Source organism: Cucurbita maxima, unplaced genomic scaffold, assembly GCF_002738345.1.
Source record: "Cucurbita maxima cultivar Rimu unplaced genomic scaffold, Cmax_1.0 Cma_Scf00010, whole genome shotgun sequence".
Lineage (NCBI taxonomy): Eukaryota > Viridiplantae > Streptophyta > Magnoliopsida > Cucurbitales > Cucurbitaceae > Cucurbita > Cucurbita maxima.
The window spans coordinates 990,771-1,008,088 of NW_019272026.1; the positions used below are offsets into that span (position 1 = coordinate 990,771).

General features: G+C 40.6%; 1 protein-coding gene across 4 annotated transcripts; it reads left to right on the forward strand.

The window, feature by feature from the left end:
• The first annotated feature begins 2,776 nt into the window (after window positions 1-2,776).
• Window positions 2,777-6,371, forward strand: LOC111485482 (protein WVD2-like 2). Of its 4 annotated transcripts, XM_023132397.1 has the most exons (8): window positions 2,777-2,885; window positions 3,730-4,145; window positions 5,042-5,127; window positions 5,239-5,323; window positions 5,420-5,491; window positions 5,621-5,731; window positions 5,794-6,030; window positions 6,061-6,371. In XM_023132397.1, exons 2-8 carry the CDS (start codon window positions 3,738-3,740, stop codon window positions 6,091-6,093), a joined length of 1,032 nt encoding a protein of 343 aa, XP_022988165.1. In that variant the 5' UTR covers window positions 2,777-2,885; window positions 3,730-3,737; the 3' UTR covers window positions 6,094-6,371. The 4 variants fall into 4 exon arrangements, with proteins under 4 accessions (XP_022988165.1, XP_022988162.1, XP_022988164.1 ...); XM_023132394.1 differs by having other exon boundaries at window positions 5,794-6,371; XM_023132396.1 differs by having other exon boundaries at window positions 2,779-2,883; window positions 3,734-4,145; window positions 5,794-6,371.
• The last annotated feature ends 10,947 nt before the right edge of the window (window positions 6,372-17,318 follow it).

Consider the following 17,318-nt stretch of genomic DNA (forward strand, 5'->3'; position numbering starts at 1 on the left):
TTTTTTTTTTTTTTTTTTTTTTTTTTTTTTTTTTTTTTTTTTTTTTTTTTTTTTTTTTTTTTTTTTTTTTTTTTATCTTCTATTGATATTGTTGTGATTTTTGTTCAAGAAACTTATGGAAAATGGAAAAGAAAAAGTAAAATAAAATGAGAAAAAGCCAAAGGGGTAAAATGGGAAAGAGTGTAGAAATGGAGAATTTAAGAAGAATCTCCGACCACTAGTCTTCGAATTTAAATAAAAAAAAAAGAGCATTTATTAAGCTCACTGTCACACTTTTTCAGCTTTCAAATTAATTACTATGGATTTATTTCTTTTCAAAATTACTTTATTACCCTTTATAAAATTAAGATTAAAATTGATTTTTTTTTTCTTTTTTTAATTAATTAAATTTGTTTTATTTTATCATTTTATTTCATAAGAAAGATTATTACTTAATTTAAAAAAATAAAAATTTGAACTTAAATTGTAACGACATGTCGTAATAAATTAAGGGAAATTACTTCACAATAATAAATGGTAGTTAATGAAATAAATAAATTTTGTAGGATCAAAAAAAGAAAGTAAATAACTGCAAGGCAACTCCAAATAAATTTCTAACTAAATCAAAATAGAATATTAATTACTTACTCATTTTGTGTAGTCTTTATTAACTTTTTTTTTTTTTTAATTTTCGTAAATTTATTTAAATTTTTTCCGTAAGCTAAACATATAATATTTATCATTTAAGTATCAAGTATCGGAATAAAACACTATTTAGTTTCATTAATGCTTCGTGATACTATCTTCAGCCTTGTGATATCAGCCACATTCGTAGCTCTTCGAGTACATTCATCAAAAGGAAATTACATTGGGCAGAAGTCTACCCTATACTGCAACCTCCAATGCAACGCGATGCACTGTTAACTCATCCATGACACTTGATACAAAAGGAAAATACCCATGACACTCATCTTACCATTCTCGCCCACATCATGAAACACTTATGTACCACAGAGTAGCTCACATAGGCCTCGAGTGGTGGACAATCAACACAGCGCCCTCCCCAACGTGGAAATTAACAAGGAATTATAAACCAACCTGAATCGTCTATCTGTTTGACGTTCAAGTAACACCAAATTTAGCAAGCTTACATATTTTACTTATAGAGACTTAATTTTAGAGCCGTTTGTGGAATATCACAGACAGAACCCCAACTTGGAGCATGTATCAATATAGCAAGTGGGGCCCATGAGAAACTCAACCTTCATAGAGGTTTATGGCATTCACATCCGTTAGGTAATTCTTGGGTCATTCTATCAAATAATAATAATAATAATGATAATAAATAATAATTCCTTGGATGCTTTTTTGTTTGTCCTCTTTATATTAAATTTCTTGAATATACACAAAAAGAAAAAAATAAAAATAATTAGAAATTAAAATGTCGGATCTGAATAATATGGGCAGAGGTTAGGTCAGCTTCTTTGCCCTGCCCACACTCATGTCTTTGTCAAGGGACACAAGAACAAGAATTGTCACAAGATCTAATCAACAATGACCCTAATTTTTTGCCTAAGACTCGTGCTAGTCCTAATTGGTGAGCGAGTCGGAGTTGACCCATTATTAGCTCACTTTGTTTATTCAAGTTATAAGTTCAAGAACACATTTGATTTTAAAATTTCAACTGATGAAGGATGGAATGATTGCCACTCCTATATTAGGAACAAGAGTAATTATAGCATACGAATGTTGTCTATTAGGCTATGTCATGGGTTGAGAGAGATCAGTGTCATGATGTAACCGAAGAACACGATACATCATCTATCATATCAAGAAGAATGACAAAGATTGTCAAGTTAACCTTGTCACTTCGTTAGTGGGGTCATAGACAACTTTAATAGAAGTTAGATGAGACCCCGAGTCATAACCTTAAAAGTTGAGGTTTGGACAGAGTTTTAACTAGTGGTTTTAGAGTTAAGTAACTAAACTTCTCTATCACACCACCGTTTGAGCTCTTAGTCAATCACTATAATAAGACTGTATAAAAAAATATTTGATTGGAGGGTTATCGTAACAAATTAAAATATTAAGCCTAAAACATACAGAAATCATCCAAAATCGTTATTTATTATTATTTATTTTTGTAAAATTCAGCCAAAAGAATTTAATTCGAAAATAACTCAAAATTACCATTTTAAAAATTGATTTAATTTTCTACCTTATTAAATTTGAAAAAAAGAAAAAAAAAATTAAAATAAAAAATATTATTGTATGTCGAATCAAAATAGAGGGTTCTCCAAACAAATCTGATTCGTGGCCAATTTGACATTTGCAGGTGGGCCCCACGTCCCAACAGACTCCGTTCTTCTCTTGCCTCCACCCCGTTTCAAATTTTCTGCCGTTCAACTTAACGCCCCGCCGTTACTTATCTTCTGAACCCAAAAAAGAAAAAAAAATAATAAATAAAAATAAAAACATAAAAAATTAATATTTTGATCGACCAATCCACGGTTACAATTCAATCCTATCTTACTTAATGGTAAAAAAAATATTTATATTTGTAATCGAGCTATAGATTCGAAGGTTATATACATGGAAGCCACCGCCCACGGTTCGATACCAGTTTTGGGAGAACGTCATTTACAATTTTGACTAGGAATTGAAAAGAAAAAAAGAAAAAAAAGCAGAACATTTCTTTTTTTTTTCCTTTGGTTTGTCTTGTTATTGAGAGTGGAGGGAGGAAGGGAAGAGGAGGAAGGGAAGAGGAGAAAAGGGAGATTCCTTGAGAGAAGAGAGAGAGAGGGGGAGGGGGGCGGGGGGTGGGGGGTGAGGTTAAAGATCTTGTTAGATCGAGCTATAATCGCTACTCAATCTTCTACATTATCTCTCATTCTAATACTTCAGGTCTGTGATTTTCCATTCCTAAAATGTGTGTTTGTTTCTTTACTTTTGGTTTTTGAGCTCTTTTGAATGATGGGTTCTCTCTCTAATCACTTCTTCTTTTGATTTTGAGCTTTTTCGCCCACTCTGTTTGATGTTTGCCTCTGTTTTCTTGGTGGGTTTCGATCTATTCTCATTTCTGTTCTAATTTAACTCATGTTTGTCTCTATTTTCTTGGTGGGTTTCTACTCTCTCTGCTGTTTATGTTCTAATTGTTGCTCTCTCTGGTTTTGTTTGGTGAGTCTGAGTTTTTGATCTAAATTGTCGTCCTATTTCATGTTCATCTCTGTTTTCTTGGTGGGTTTTCAGTCTCTTTTGCTTCTGTTTGAAATTTTGGTCATCTATGGAGTTGTTCTTGGGTTCTATTTGATTTTTGTCTACTTTTTCTTGGTGGGGTTTTACTCTTTCTCTTGTCTCTGCTCAAATTTTTGGTTCTCTGAGGTAATTTAGATCTTTTTGGACTGAAACTTTGGTCATTTTTTAATGTTTTTCTCTACTTTTCTTTTGGAGAATTTGAACTTCTTGTGATAATGTGACTGTAAAATTGGTCTCTACTTGGATTGGATTCTCTTCCCTTTTGAATGTTAATGGTGGATAATGAATAATATTTCATTCTGGGGAGTAGAACGAAACATTTTTTATAAGGGTGTATAAACCTCTCTTAGCAGACGTGTTTTAAGAAGTTTGAGAGCGCCCAAGAGAGAAAGCCCAAAGTGGACCTTTTGTTTTTGTCATATTATATCTTGGATCTTAAGTTTAGTTTTGACCCTTGTTCATGGCTCGAATCATGTTAACCGATCGCCTTATGCAGCAGCATCATGGGGAGGGAGCCAAGTGGTGTACAAGTCGAACAAAAGGCGAACGGGGTTGCTCATGACATAGTTCATGTTGATCCAAGAGTTGCAGGAAGAAACATTGAGGCCAAGGACTATGAAGTGAAGGAATGTACTGAAGAAAACTTGATCATTGAAAAATATCAAGAGAAGCAAGAGGTGTTGAGTACTAAAAGCACGAATGTTGATGCGGAGGAGAAATACGAGAAGCCTCGAGTCGACGAGTACAAGAAATCGAGCCCAATTGGATCGAAATCTCCAGGAAATATGAGGGGGCAATGCACTGTTCCTCAGCCATTTTCATTGGAAACCGAAAAGCGCGGTCTGTGCACACATATTGGTGTCAACAGTTCACCAAATATGCAATCTCCTTGTGCTAAGAAGAACTCTCAGGTAGCTAATGTTCGTAATTGCCTGCCTATATCTGGTTTGAAGTCTATTATGACATTGTTTGTTTTTTTGGTTGCTTTACTAATTCTGTATTATATTCTCTTAATACTTTGGTTGTTGTACCATTTGATGGACCTGGCCCTTTTCTTGTACCACGTCTCGTTCGAGTGCCCTGGCTCTCCGAAAATGTCTTTGAGTTCTACGCCATGTCGGCTAACTCACTCGATTTATAACGGAACTTCTTAAGTAGTATTTTTTAGAGTGAGGCTAGAATGAAACAGTTTGGCTGTCAGATCCCGGTTGAAGAGAGGAATGAAGCATTCCTTGTAAGGGTGTGGAAACATGTATATGGTAGACGCGTTTTAAAACCTTGAGGGAAAGCCCAAAGAGGACAATATTTGCTAGTGGTGGGCTTGGGCTTTTATAAATGGTATCAGAACTAGGCACCGGATGGTGTGGGACGTTGGGCCCCTAGGGGGGTGGATTGTGAGATCCCACATCGGTTGGAGAGAGAAACGAAACTTTTCTTGTAAGGGTGTGAAAACCTCTCCCTAGTAGACGCGTTTTAAAACTTTGAAGGGAAACCCAAAAAGGAAAGCCCCAAGAGGTTAGTGGTGGGCTTGGGCTGTTACAGATGGTTTAAAGTCAGGCACTGGACGGTGTGCTAACGAGAACGCTGAGCCTCCAAGGTGGGTGGATTGCGAGATCCTACCTCGGTTGGAGAGAGAAACGAAACATTCCTTATAAGGATGTAGAAACCTTTTCCTAGCACACACGTTTTAAAACCTTGAGGGGAAGCTAGAAGGAAAACCTAAATAGGATAATATTTGCTAGCGATGGGCTTGGATTGTTACATTGACGGTCATGATTAATGGTTGAAATTTTCTTCTTGTTTACAGCCAAATTCACCTCCTTCGTTAAGGAAGCATATGCAGCTCGATAAGAAATATCACGACGAAGAAGATAATTGGTCTATCACTTCCTCGTATCCTAATCTCGACATCGAAATACTTTTTACATTCAGTAATTGATTTCTTTCGCATGGTAAATTGTTCACAATCCATTTTTTACTTGAATGATCCTTAGCCAAGTTTAGTACTGCTACTTCTGTGAAATCTAAGGTAACGGTTTGTGTTGCTCCGACATTTCGATCAGCTAGTCGTGCCGAGAGAAGGAAGGAGGTAACTCAACTGACACTTCTTATTACAAACGTTCTCGACGTTCTACACACCGTTAAATCACTCGTTAGCTGATGATCTTAATTCTTTATTTTTCAGTTTTACCAAAAGTTGGAAGAGAAACACAAAGCTTTGCAGGCAGAGAAAAGCCAATATGAAGCTAGAACGAAGGTATCTAAGTTGCACGAAGTCGAACATGTGAACTATTAATATTGATTAGAACGAAACATTATTCTCGAACATTCGTTTTCATTTCGATTCAACTCGTGAGAAACTGTTAGAACTTTTTATTGTTGATAGGAAGAACAGGAAGCAGCCATCAAGCAACTAAGGAAGAGCTTAATCATCAAAGCAAATCCAGTGCCTACTTTCTACTATGAGGAACCTCCACCCAAAGCTGAACTCAAGAAGGTGAGAGTTTCAGAGCTCGACTTTTTTCGTAACCTTTGGCTCATCCATGTTGGTCATTGCAGCTGCCATTGACTCGACCCAAGTCGCCAAATTTTACTCGGAGAAGGAGCTGTGGTGATGCAGTTAACTCAAATGTAGAGAAGGGAAAAGTATGTGCTCGAGAGAAACGACATAGCCTCGGTAGTATCAGGGCAGTGTCGACTAATCTTACGATGACTCCGAAAGTCAACGGGAAAGTCAGCGGTCGGAATAGTGGTAGCAAGGTGAAGGAGAGAGTAAATGAGGAGAAGGAGACTGGAAAAAGCTCTGGTGCTAAGATTCCTGAGCAGAGAAGCAATTTGGATATAAGAGTTCAGTCATGAACTTGGTCAAAGGAGTTGTCCTTTTGCTTTTGAGTTTTAACTGGATTTTGGTAATATGAAATTTGTAAATGTTTGGTACTCATAATTTGTACTCACAAATATCTTAGCCCAGGAGAAAGAGAGTGTGTGTGTGTGTTTTGTTGACTTCTTTTCTTGATTTAGAAATGGTTTTGGAAGATTTAACACTATTTTCCTTTTGATTCTCTCATGCACGAGACGACTTTTCGGCGTCGTGTATGGTTTTGTTCTGTTGGGATAGAGTTTGTTGACTATTTATATATCGTTAGTGACTATATCTGTTAAAGCTATATATAGTAAATTAAACCATATACATATATCCGTTAGTCAGTGCTTTTTAAAACGTATTTTCTTCATTCTCTGTATTCTCTCTTGGTGTACATAATGGTAGTCATTGTTAGATAAAACCTGTTTTACCGTTTTTCTTATTCACACGATTTCAGAAAATCGTGAGTTTGACCATTTGACAAATCACGTCGAATGGATCACCCGAGTTTTAGAAGGAAGTGGCACAGATTTAGTTGGCCACTCTCCAGCCAATTTTAGAATTCCTTTTTACTTTAAATAGGAAGATTTATTCACAAAATAAAACAACCTGAACGCAGTCAGAGTTATTTTTCTCTCTCCTTTTTGTTACGCATTTTCTCAATTTCCTCTCACCGAAATTCTGTGAAAACCAACATTTTCTCTCTCCTTTTTGTTACGCATTTTCTCAATTTCCTCTCACCGAAATTCTGTGAAAACCAACAAGTGGTATCAAAGCCAAGTTGAAGATCGGTGTATATCATTGCAGAGGAGCCAACCTATCAACAAACAAGTTGAATAGCTCAAGTGGTTAGAGCTTTGACCAAATATCCCACAGGTCTCAGGTTCGAGTAGAAGAAAATGCAAAGTGTAAAAACACACACATCGTGGGGCCCATCTCGGGCCGGCTCACTCTCTCCTCCACGTCCTCGCCGTGTGCCGACATCTCCATCACCGCCGCCACGAAGAGGCCGACGCCGTGATGACGGGCGTCAAGTTATCGTTGAGCGAGTGATCAGGGAGACAACGACTGCCCGCGTCAACCTACAGGCGCAAGGGTTATGGCATGCTGTTGAGCCAGAGGAAGGAGAAACGATTGAGTACCGTGAGGATCGGTTGGCGTTTGCCGCCATATTACGATCTGTGCCCCCAGAGATGCTGGCATCTCTCTCCACCAAGCGCACCGCGCAATCGGCCTGGGAGGGAATCAAATCCCGTCGGGTCGGTGTACAGCGAGTGCGGGAATCCAACATCGAGCAGTTGCGGAAGGAGCTCTCGGAGATCCACTTTAAGGACGGTGAATCCGTCGATGATTTTTCAATGCGGATCACGGGGCTCGCCAACAACATCACCACACTCGGTGGCAGCATCAGCGAAACAGAAATCGTGAAGAAGATGCTGCAGGTTGTCCCTGATCACCTCGAGCAAGTTGCGATTTCAATCGAGACATTGCTTGACGTGAACGACCTAACGGTAGAAGAGGTGACCGGAAGACTGCGTAACGTCGAGCAGCGGAAGAAAAATACCATTTCAGCTGTCGACAAGGGGGGTCGTCTACTCCTCACAGAGGAGGAATGGTTTGCACGTCTAAAGCTCCGTGACAACACCGGCCAGAGCAACGGGTCCTCCTCCAGCCGCAAAGACGGTAAGAAGCCATGGATCTCCCACGGGCGCATGCGCGGGAAAGATGGGAATCAAAAGAAGGAGTCGACCAATGGCAGGCCAATCTGCTCGAACTGTGGGAAGAGAGGACACCTAAGCAGGAACTGCTGGAGCAAGCTTAGGAACAAGGAGAAGGCCGAAAAGGCCCATGTGGCTCAATCCGAGGAGGACGAGCCAGCTCTCTTCATGGTAAGTGCATGTGTCCCCACTCTCGATTCCAAATCCACGGAAATGGAGGTAATCAACAACGATGTTGAACTCGAGAAAGAGCTTCAGCTGGGCGTAGCAAAGGTGGCACCAGCTAGGGAGCCAATTCAACTGGAGGAGGAGCGAGTGTTCGCTCAGATCAGCGAGCGGGACGAGCAACACAAGGACCGGCGATGGATCCTAGACACAGGGGCAACAAACCATATGACCGGGGCTAGATCTGCATTCTCCGAACTCGACTCGGGGATCCGCGGGACGGTGAAATTCGGCGACGGATCCATCGTAGAGATCGAAGGACGCGGCACCATCCTATTCGCCAGCAAGGGAGGCGAGCATCGCAAGCTGACCGACGTCTACTTCATCCCGAGGCTCAAGGCTAACCTTGTGAGCCTGGGTCAACTCGATGAGACAGGCTGTTTCATCTCCATCGAGCGCGGACTACTCAAAATTTGCGATAATCAACGACGGCTGCTCACACAGGCAAGGCGCACGACAAACCGTCTTTACATCCTGGAGTTAGAGATAGAGCAACCTGTCAGTCTCTCGGCCAAGATCGAAGAGGTATCTTGGAGGTGGCACGCAAGGTACGGGCATTTAAACTTTCCTGCTCTAGAAAAACTACAGAAGGAGGAGTTAGTGCACGGTTTGCCAGCAATCAAAGGTGTGAACAAGCTGTGCGACGGGTGCCTCATCGGCAAACAGAGGCGCACACCCTTTCCGTCTCGAACATCCTATCGAGCCGATGAGCCGTTGGAGCTTGTACACGGCGATATCTGCGGGCCCATCAAGCCGGCGACTCCAGGCGGTAAGAGTTTCTTCCTCCTATTAGTCGATGACAAAAGCCGCTTCATGTGGCTGACCCTGCTGCAAGCGAAAAGTGAGGCGGCAGAGGCGGTTAAGTGCATTAAAGCGCGAGCGGAGGCCGAATGTGAGAAGAAGATGCGAGTGCTGCGCACAGACCGAGGCGGAGAATTCACCTCGACAAGTTTCGGTAAGTATTGTGACGAAATCGGCATACAACGGCACCTAACGGCGCCCTACTCCCCCCAACAGAACGGAGTGGTGGAGCGCCGGAATCAGACCATCGTCGGGACAGCAAGGTCATTGTTGGTGACGGCCGGGATGCCTGGGAGATTCTGGGGAGAGGCAGTAATGACGGCCGTATATCTCCTCAATCGGTCACCAACCCGAAGCCTTGACGGGAAGACACCATATGAGGCCTGGTACAACAAAAAACCAGCGGTACATCATTTTCGCGTGTTCGGCTGCGTTGCTTACATGAAGGTAACACGTCCCCACCTCGCCAAGCTCGATCCTAGGGGGCTGAAGGTCGTTTTTATCGGCTATGAACCCGGGAGCAAGGCGTACAGACTATATGATCCTGTAGGGGGGCGAGCTCACGTGTCTCGCGACGTCGTCTTCGATGAAAGCACCTTCTGGCAGTGGAATGACGTGATCGAGGCAGACCATAATCCAAATCAATTCACGGTGGAGTACCTCGTCACTGAGCCGGAAGAAGGAGGAGCCCAGCATCAGCAGCCGTCACCGCCGCCAGCAGGTGCAACCCCTGAACCAGTGGAATTCGCAACACCACGGACTGCGGATTCGACGCTGGATGCTGATCACGATACTGATCTGGAGGCCAGGTACCGGAGGATGGACGACCTAGTAGGAGGAGGTGAACCACCTGGACTGGCAGTGCGCGAGCTCGAAGAAGTGGCCGAACTACATGCCATCAGTGCAGATGAACCGAACACCTTCGCCGAAGCAGAAAAGAACCCGTGCTGGCTGAAGGCAATGCAGGAGGAGATGACATCCATCACCGAAAATCAGACGTGGAGTCTGGAGGATATGCCGCCGGGACACCAAGCCATAGGGCTCAAATGGGTCTTCAAACTGAAGCGCAACGAAAAAGGAGAGGTTGTGAAACACAAGGCCCGTCTGGTAGCGAAGGGCTACGTCCAGAAGCAAGGAGTGGACTTCGAAGAGGTATTTGCGCCAGTGGCAAGGTTAGAATCCGTTCGTTTCTTACTTGCAATTGCAGCACATTACTCTTGGGAGGTTCACCATATGGACGTAAAGTCTGCTTTCCTTAACGGAGAGCTGAAGGAGACTGTTTATGTCCGACAGCCACCTGGCTTCCTGGATAACAACAACCCCAATAAAGTATTGCGCCTGCACAAGGCACTCTACGGGCTTCGACAAGCTCCACGAGCCTGGAACGCGAAGCTCGACAGTACCTTACTGTCACTGAAATTCAAACGTTGCGCCTCTGAGCATGGCATGTACACGCACGGCCATGACAAGAAGCGACTAATCGTGGGAGTGTACGTCGACGACCTCATAATCACTGGAGGTGACATGGAAGTCCTCGGAAGGTTCAAGAAGGAGATGTCGAAAAACTTCGAGATGAGCGATCTCGGCGTGCTCAGCTACTATCTCGGCATCGAAGTGCAACAGAATTCTACCGGCATCTCCATCTGCCAAAGTGCATACGCAAAGAAGCTGCTGGACACAACTGGACTTGTGGACAGTAATCCTACAAGGACGCCAATGGAGGCCCGACTCCAACTAAGGAAGGCTGGCACTACGACGACAGTCGACTCCACCAATTACCGCAGCATTGTCGGGAGTCTACGCTATCTGGTAAACTCTCGTCCTGATCTTGCTTATTCTGTTGGATATGTGAGCCGGTTTATGGAAGCACCTAGGGAGGAGCATTTAGCGGCTGTCAAGCGCATCCTGCGCTATGTAGCCGGAACCAGAGGCTGGGGTATAAGATACTGCGCAGGGAGCGGAAAGGAGAAACTCAAGCTAGTTGGCTACAGTGATAGTGACATGGCCGGTGACGTTGATGATCGTAAGAGCACTAGCGGAATGATCTACTTTCTCTCAGGCGGCGCAATCTGCTGGCAATCAACAAAACAGAAGGTAGTTGCTTTGTCTTCATGTGAAGCAGAATACATCGCCGCTTCGATGGCAGCAACACAAGGGATCTGGCTTGCGCGACTAATGGAAGAACTCATCGGGAGAGAAAGTGATCCACCAATGCTATACGTAGACAACAAAGCTACGATCTCCCTGATCAAAAATCCAGTTTTGCATGAACGAAGCAAGCACATAGAAATCAGATTCCACTACATTCGAGAATGTGCAGATCGAGGGCTCATCAAAATTGATTACATCCGAACAGAGGAACAACTTGGAGACATCTTCACCAAGTCCCTGGCGCGGGTGAAATTTGAAGAACTACGCTCAAAGATCGGAGTTCAAATAGTAAGGTAGATATACTACAGGTTTTAGGAGGAGATTGTTAGATAAAACCTGTTTTACCGTTTTTCTTATTCACACGATTTCAGAAAATCGTGAGTTTGACCATTTGACAAATCACGTCGAATGGATCACCCGAGTTTTAGAAGGAAGTGGCACAGATTTAGTTGGCCACTCTCCAGCCAATTTTAGAATTCCTTTTTACTTTAAATAGGAAGATTTATTCACAAAATAAAACAACCTGAACGCAGTCAGAGTTATTTTTCTCTCTCCTTTTTGTTACGCATTTTCTCAATTTCCTCTCACCGAAATTCTGTGAAAACCAACAGTCATCAGTATAAATCATTTATCCAATATTTCTTGTTTCTTCTCTCTTGTTCGTTGTGTTCATCTTGATTGCATGTGTGTGTTGTTGTGTGATCCTAATTACTTGTATCAGAGCTAGGAGAGATTTACTACGATCTGTGAAGATGGAAAGTTCAAAGATTGGAATTGAGAAGTTTAATGGATTCGATTTTGGTTTTTGAAAGATGCATACTGAAGATTATCTGTATTAGAAAAATTTTCATGAACCCCTGTTGGGGGTGAAGCTAGATACCATGACCACAGAGTAGTGGAAGCTAATGGGTTGTCAAACCTTAGGGTTCATTCGGTTGATGCTGTTCAGAAACATGGCGTTCAACATCATCAAGGAGAAGACGACGTTGAACCTATTGAAGGCGAATATGTATGAAAAATCGTCGGCTGTGAAAAAAGTGTATTTGATGCAGAGACTATTCAATCTACAAATGTCTGAAGGTGGATGTGTTGAAAACATATAAATGAGTTCAACATGATTGTAAGTCAATTGAGCTCGGTGGAAATTATTTTTGAAGATGAAATTAAATAATTGATTTTAATGTCACCTTTACCCGAGTCTTGGGATACTGTTGTTGCCGCGATCAGCAGTTCACGAGGATCTAATAAACTGAAGTTTGATGAAATTCGAGATGTAGTTTCTAGTGAAAGTATTCGCAAATGGGAAATTGGAGATTTATCAGCCAATGTTCTAAGTGTTGATGGAAGAGGAAAAAGTAAATCAAAGAGCCCAAACAAACATGTGCGATCAAAATCAAAGAACCGGAAAAATCTCAAAACAATCCCAATGTAAAGTGTTAGAATTGTGAAGAAAAAAGGTACTTTCAAACAGATTGTACAAAATTGAAGAAGAAGCATAATCACAAATTTGAAGATGAGAATGATTCTATATGTTCAACTCAAGATATTGAAAATGCTCTAATCTTCAGTGTGAATAACCTGATTGAATCTTAGATTTTGGATTCAGGTGCATCATTTCATTAATCTCCAAGTAAGAAGTTGTTTCAAAATTTAAAATAAGGAAATTTTGGGAAGGTGTGTCTTATCGACAACAAAACCTTGGAGAATAAAGGGAAGGGAGATGTCTGCATACAAACTTCAGTAGGGAATCAGTGAACATTAAATGATGTCAGATATATTCTTGGTCTTAAGAAGAACCTAATCTCTATTGGTCAGTTGGATATCACACGTTATGCATCACAGGTTGGAAAGAGTTCGTGGAAGATTGTGAAGAGTGCCATGGTGGTAGCACGTGACACAAAATTTTGAACCTCATACACCACTGCAAGGCGTATAAACATGGCTGCTATTGCTGAGAGTGCTTCCAATCCAAGTCTATGACACAATAGACTTGGAGATATGAGTGTCAAAGGAAGAAAGATACTAGCTGCAAAAGGAGTTTTAGAAGACCTAAAAACTATTGATATGAGTCTTTGTAAGAGCTGCGTTATGGACAAACAAAAAGAAGTTAGCTTCACAAAGGCTGTCAGAGAACCAAAGAAAATGCAATTGGAAATAGTCCATACAGACTTTTGGGGATCATCTCGAGTTTCATCACTTGGTGGATCAAAGTTCTATGTCACATTCATCGATGATTTCAACTGGAAGGTATGAGTTTATTTCTTGAAACACAAGTCAGATGTGTATGCCACCTTCAAGAAGTGGAAAACTGAAGTTGAAAATCATACTGGCTTGAAGATCAAATGCCTATGGTCTGACAATGGAGGAGAGTACGACAAGTCATAGTTTAAAACATTTTGTGCAATTGAGGGAATTAGATTAACGAGGACAGTTCTCGGTAAGACAAGACAAAACGGAGTTGGAGAAAGGATGAACATAACATTGAATGAGCGGGCAAGAAACATGATAATTCATTATGGACTACCAAAGACATTCTTGGATGATGGTGTGAACACAACAACCTATTTAATCAATAGAGGGCCGTCAGTACCCTTGGAGTTCAAATTACCAGAAGAAGTATGAACAGAAAAAAAACTCAAGTACTCTCACTTGAAAACTTTTGGTTGTACTGCGTATGTTCACATTGATCTAGAGAAGAGAGACAAGCTTGGTGCTAATGTTGTGAAGTGCTACTTCATAGGCTATGACTCTTATATGTTCAAGGATAAGTTTTGGGAAGATAAGAATAGGAAGATCCTAAGACATTGGGATGTGACATTTGATGAAAATGTCATGTACATGAACAAAGAGAAAATGAACTCTGAAACTACAAAGCAAGTGAGAGTTCAACTTGAGTTGCAAGAAAAGTCACCCGATGATGTTACACTAGAAGCTTAAGAAACTCCTGAGACTATTGCTGAAGACTAGACGTGACTCAAATTACACTTGAGCAAGTGTTAAGGAGATCGTCTAGAAATATCAGAACACCAAATAAATATTCATTTTCATTACCTCATATGTTACCGACTGACGAAGTAGAACCAAAGTTCTTTGACGAAGCCTTAAAGGTGAAAGATTCAACCAAGTGGGAGCAAGCCATAGATGATGAAATAAGCTCACTTGAAAAGAATATTACGTGGGTGCTGACTGAGCTACCTACCTGAAAGAGAGCTCTGTTGAATAAATTGATATTCAAAATCAAGGCTAAACTAGATGGCAAAAGGAGGTTCAAGGCTCGATTAGTAGTTAAAAAATATTCATAAAGGAAAGACATTGATTATGCTGAGATTTTTTCTTCTGAAATTAACTACTATCCGAATTTTGTTGAGTATTGTTGCATTAGAGAATTTGTACCTTGAGCAAATGGATTTAAAAACAACGTTCTTACATGGAGATTAGATGAGGAGATCTACATGCAACAACTAGAAGGTTTGCAGCTCCAGGCAAAGAACACATGATGTGTAAGCTCAATAAGAGTTTGTATGGACTGAAACAAGCATCGAGAAAAGGGTACAAGAGGTTTGAATCCTTCATGTGCAAGAATGGTTCCCACCACAGTGAAAAGAATCAGTGTTGTTACCTCAAGAAATACACTGATTCTTATGTGTTTCTACTCCTCTATATGGATGATATATTGATTCCTGGATCCAGTATGTGGAGATAAACCACCTGAAAGCAAGCATGTCTTCAGCATTGAGGAAGAGCTAGAGACTTATCCCCAATTCAAAGGTGTCTCCGGAATGAAGTACTACCTTGTAGTAGCCTAGCTTAAGAATTAAGAAGCCTCTTTGAACTAAAATAGGTGAGAAAACGATCCAAGAGTACAACCTTTTTTCTAAAGAGACCGACGATGTTTGTGCCGACTTAAGGTACCTCTGGCTTTTGCAGATTATGCACCAGCACTGTGTGATGCTAGATTATCGGACATACTCAATTGGATTAGAGTCTATGTGATACTAATCATGCTCTAATGGACATTAGCGTCCTAGTAGTGACCTTTAAACCCTGATAGTGAAACACACATACTTGGAAAAAAGGAGGGAAAAAACATGTTGTTTATGTCTATCGAGACTCGAAGGCTTGCTCGATCTCAACCAACCAATTTATTGTGTCTTCAACCCAAATTGCCTAACTCAATGGAAGAGCCAATTAGTGTGTGCCATATGTCACTTCGAGGGAGTGTCTACACCCCTCTTAGGTGTGTTCGTACGGGTGCACGGGGAGCATTCTTCTGTGCGTGTAGGCGCGTGAGTCTACCTTTTTACCCCGTTCAGCCTTTGTTTGACTATTTTCGCTCTAATTTCTATACTAACTCTAATTTAACTTAAACTAGGACATACCAAATAAATTTTAAATTTTTTTTTTGGAGCTTCTAACACGCAAAAAACCAAGTTCAAGAAGGCACACATTATCGAAGTAAGTAAACACATGGACTTTAGGCAAGTAATACTTTAGAGGTTGTTATGAGGTGCTAGCATGCAAGCATTCCTTACCTTAGGTTGTTAAAAAATGCATGTTAAAGACTTTGGAGGGGCGTTTTTGGATGAATATGTATTGTATGTATGTTATGAAAAATTACCGTTATACTACTAGGATTATATGTTTTTTTTTAGAAGTGTGTTGTTTTATGTTTTATCCAGAGCTAGAGAGTGAATATGCATGACTAGAATATGAATTGGACAATAAGGATGAGTAAGAACGAACAGAGGCATAGACCTGTGTGCACCCAAAAGGTGGATTAGCTTGAGGAGTTGGTCCTAGACGTCCTGGAAACAAGATACAAGTTTTAAACAGCCTAGATGTCCCTAAGAATCTAGTAGACATCTATGACATCAAAGAAAGCTACCCAATGTCAAAGAACAAAATAGTAGTTCACCTTAAAGATGAGACTTGTTCGGCCGATCCACGATGCTAGAAAAAGGTGAACTACCTCATTCGAATCCAGAGTGGGTCATTGAGCAGTTAAAATATTGTTTGAAACTTCGAGGCGAGAGACGAGGCCCAAACTTTCCATAGTAAAGTCCATAGATACTTACTAGCATAAAAATGCAATGAGAGTCTACAAGTACGTTAGTTACTTACTATTTTTATATTCACTCCTTTCTCTTTTCTTTTTCAAGTGTTCAGAGGCTACCAGTTGAGGTAGAGCGTTCGAGAATTGTTCGGTTACAAAGGAGGTCGTAAAAAGCGTCATTTCGTTCTTGTATTTAAGTCTTTTGTATTTCGTTTTGTAAACTCATTTCCCCGTTTGTAATAAATTTAAATAACACTGTCTTATAATTGAATTTTATTTTATATTTAAATTTTGTGTTGTTTTCTTTATTTCGATTTAAATATTATCAAATTTTCATCTTTTATTTTTAATTGCTTTTGTCTTCATCTTTTCATCTTTTTATTCCCTGTCCGAGATTCGAAACATTAAAAATTAAGTCGTAACATACCTAAAGGGTAAATCTCATCCATTGTGTTTTAATTTCTAATGCGTAATCCCTACTTTTAAATTTTATCTCAAAAATCAAAGGAACGGTTTATGATTCATTATTCATATATAATTCGGTTGATTTCTACTAATGAAATACAAATTCGAAGAACACGATAGTAATCTTAAGTTACCCGATTTTCAATGCAATAGATCACAAGTCACTCATCATTAGCTAATTCGATAATCCTATAAAATTAGTTTCGAGCTCATAAGCATACAATCACATGTCAAATAGATCAATCCTAGCATCTTGGTTCGATGACAACATGACGATCGTTAATATATTAATTGAAGACTGCAATCATTGTTCGAGAAAGTTCCTCGGCTCAGTTTATCTCCTTCCTCTGGCTCAAATTTCATGAAACTCCTCAATTAAAAAGCGTGAAACCGATAAAAATGGATCGAAAAGTAGGCTTTAAACGGTATAAATGAGTAAAAAATATGGTTTAACCAAGCCGACCAGGACCGAATGAGTTGAACCGGTGACGTGATATAAGAATACCTAGGGAAACAAGAATAATATAATATTTTACCCAAAAATCCCTAAATCCAAAAAAATTCTAAGTATAGAAAACTAGAAAAGAAGTAACTATATTAAGGGTTAGTTGAAAAGGAATGGTTGGAAGGACAATAACTGAATTAACCACCTTGAGAATGATGGCCATATCATTGTTTTCCTTCTCCCCATTAAAGCCCTCTCCTTCTTCTCTGCCCTCACTCGGTCGGGCTGGCTCTGGCCTTCTTCTTATACCAATTCCCATCTCGGCCTCCTCCCTGTCCCCGACCCCAGCCCTCTAACCTCGTG

Coding starts and splice junctions, on each gene's coding strand:
- LOC111485482 (XM_023132394.1), top strand. CDS start 3,738: ATGGGGAGGGAGCCAAGTGGTGTACAAGTCGAACAAAAGGCGAACGGG. Junction 4,146..5,041: donor GTGCTAAGAAGAACTCTCAG/GTAGCTAATGTT, acceptor TCTTGTTTACAG/CCAAATTCACCTCCTTCGTT. Junction 5,324..5,419: donor GTGCCGAGAGAAGGAAGGAG/GTAACTCAACTG, acceptor TTTATTTTTCAG/TTTTACCAAAAGTTGGAAGA.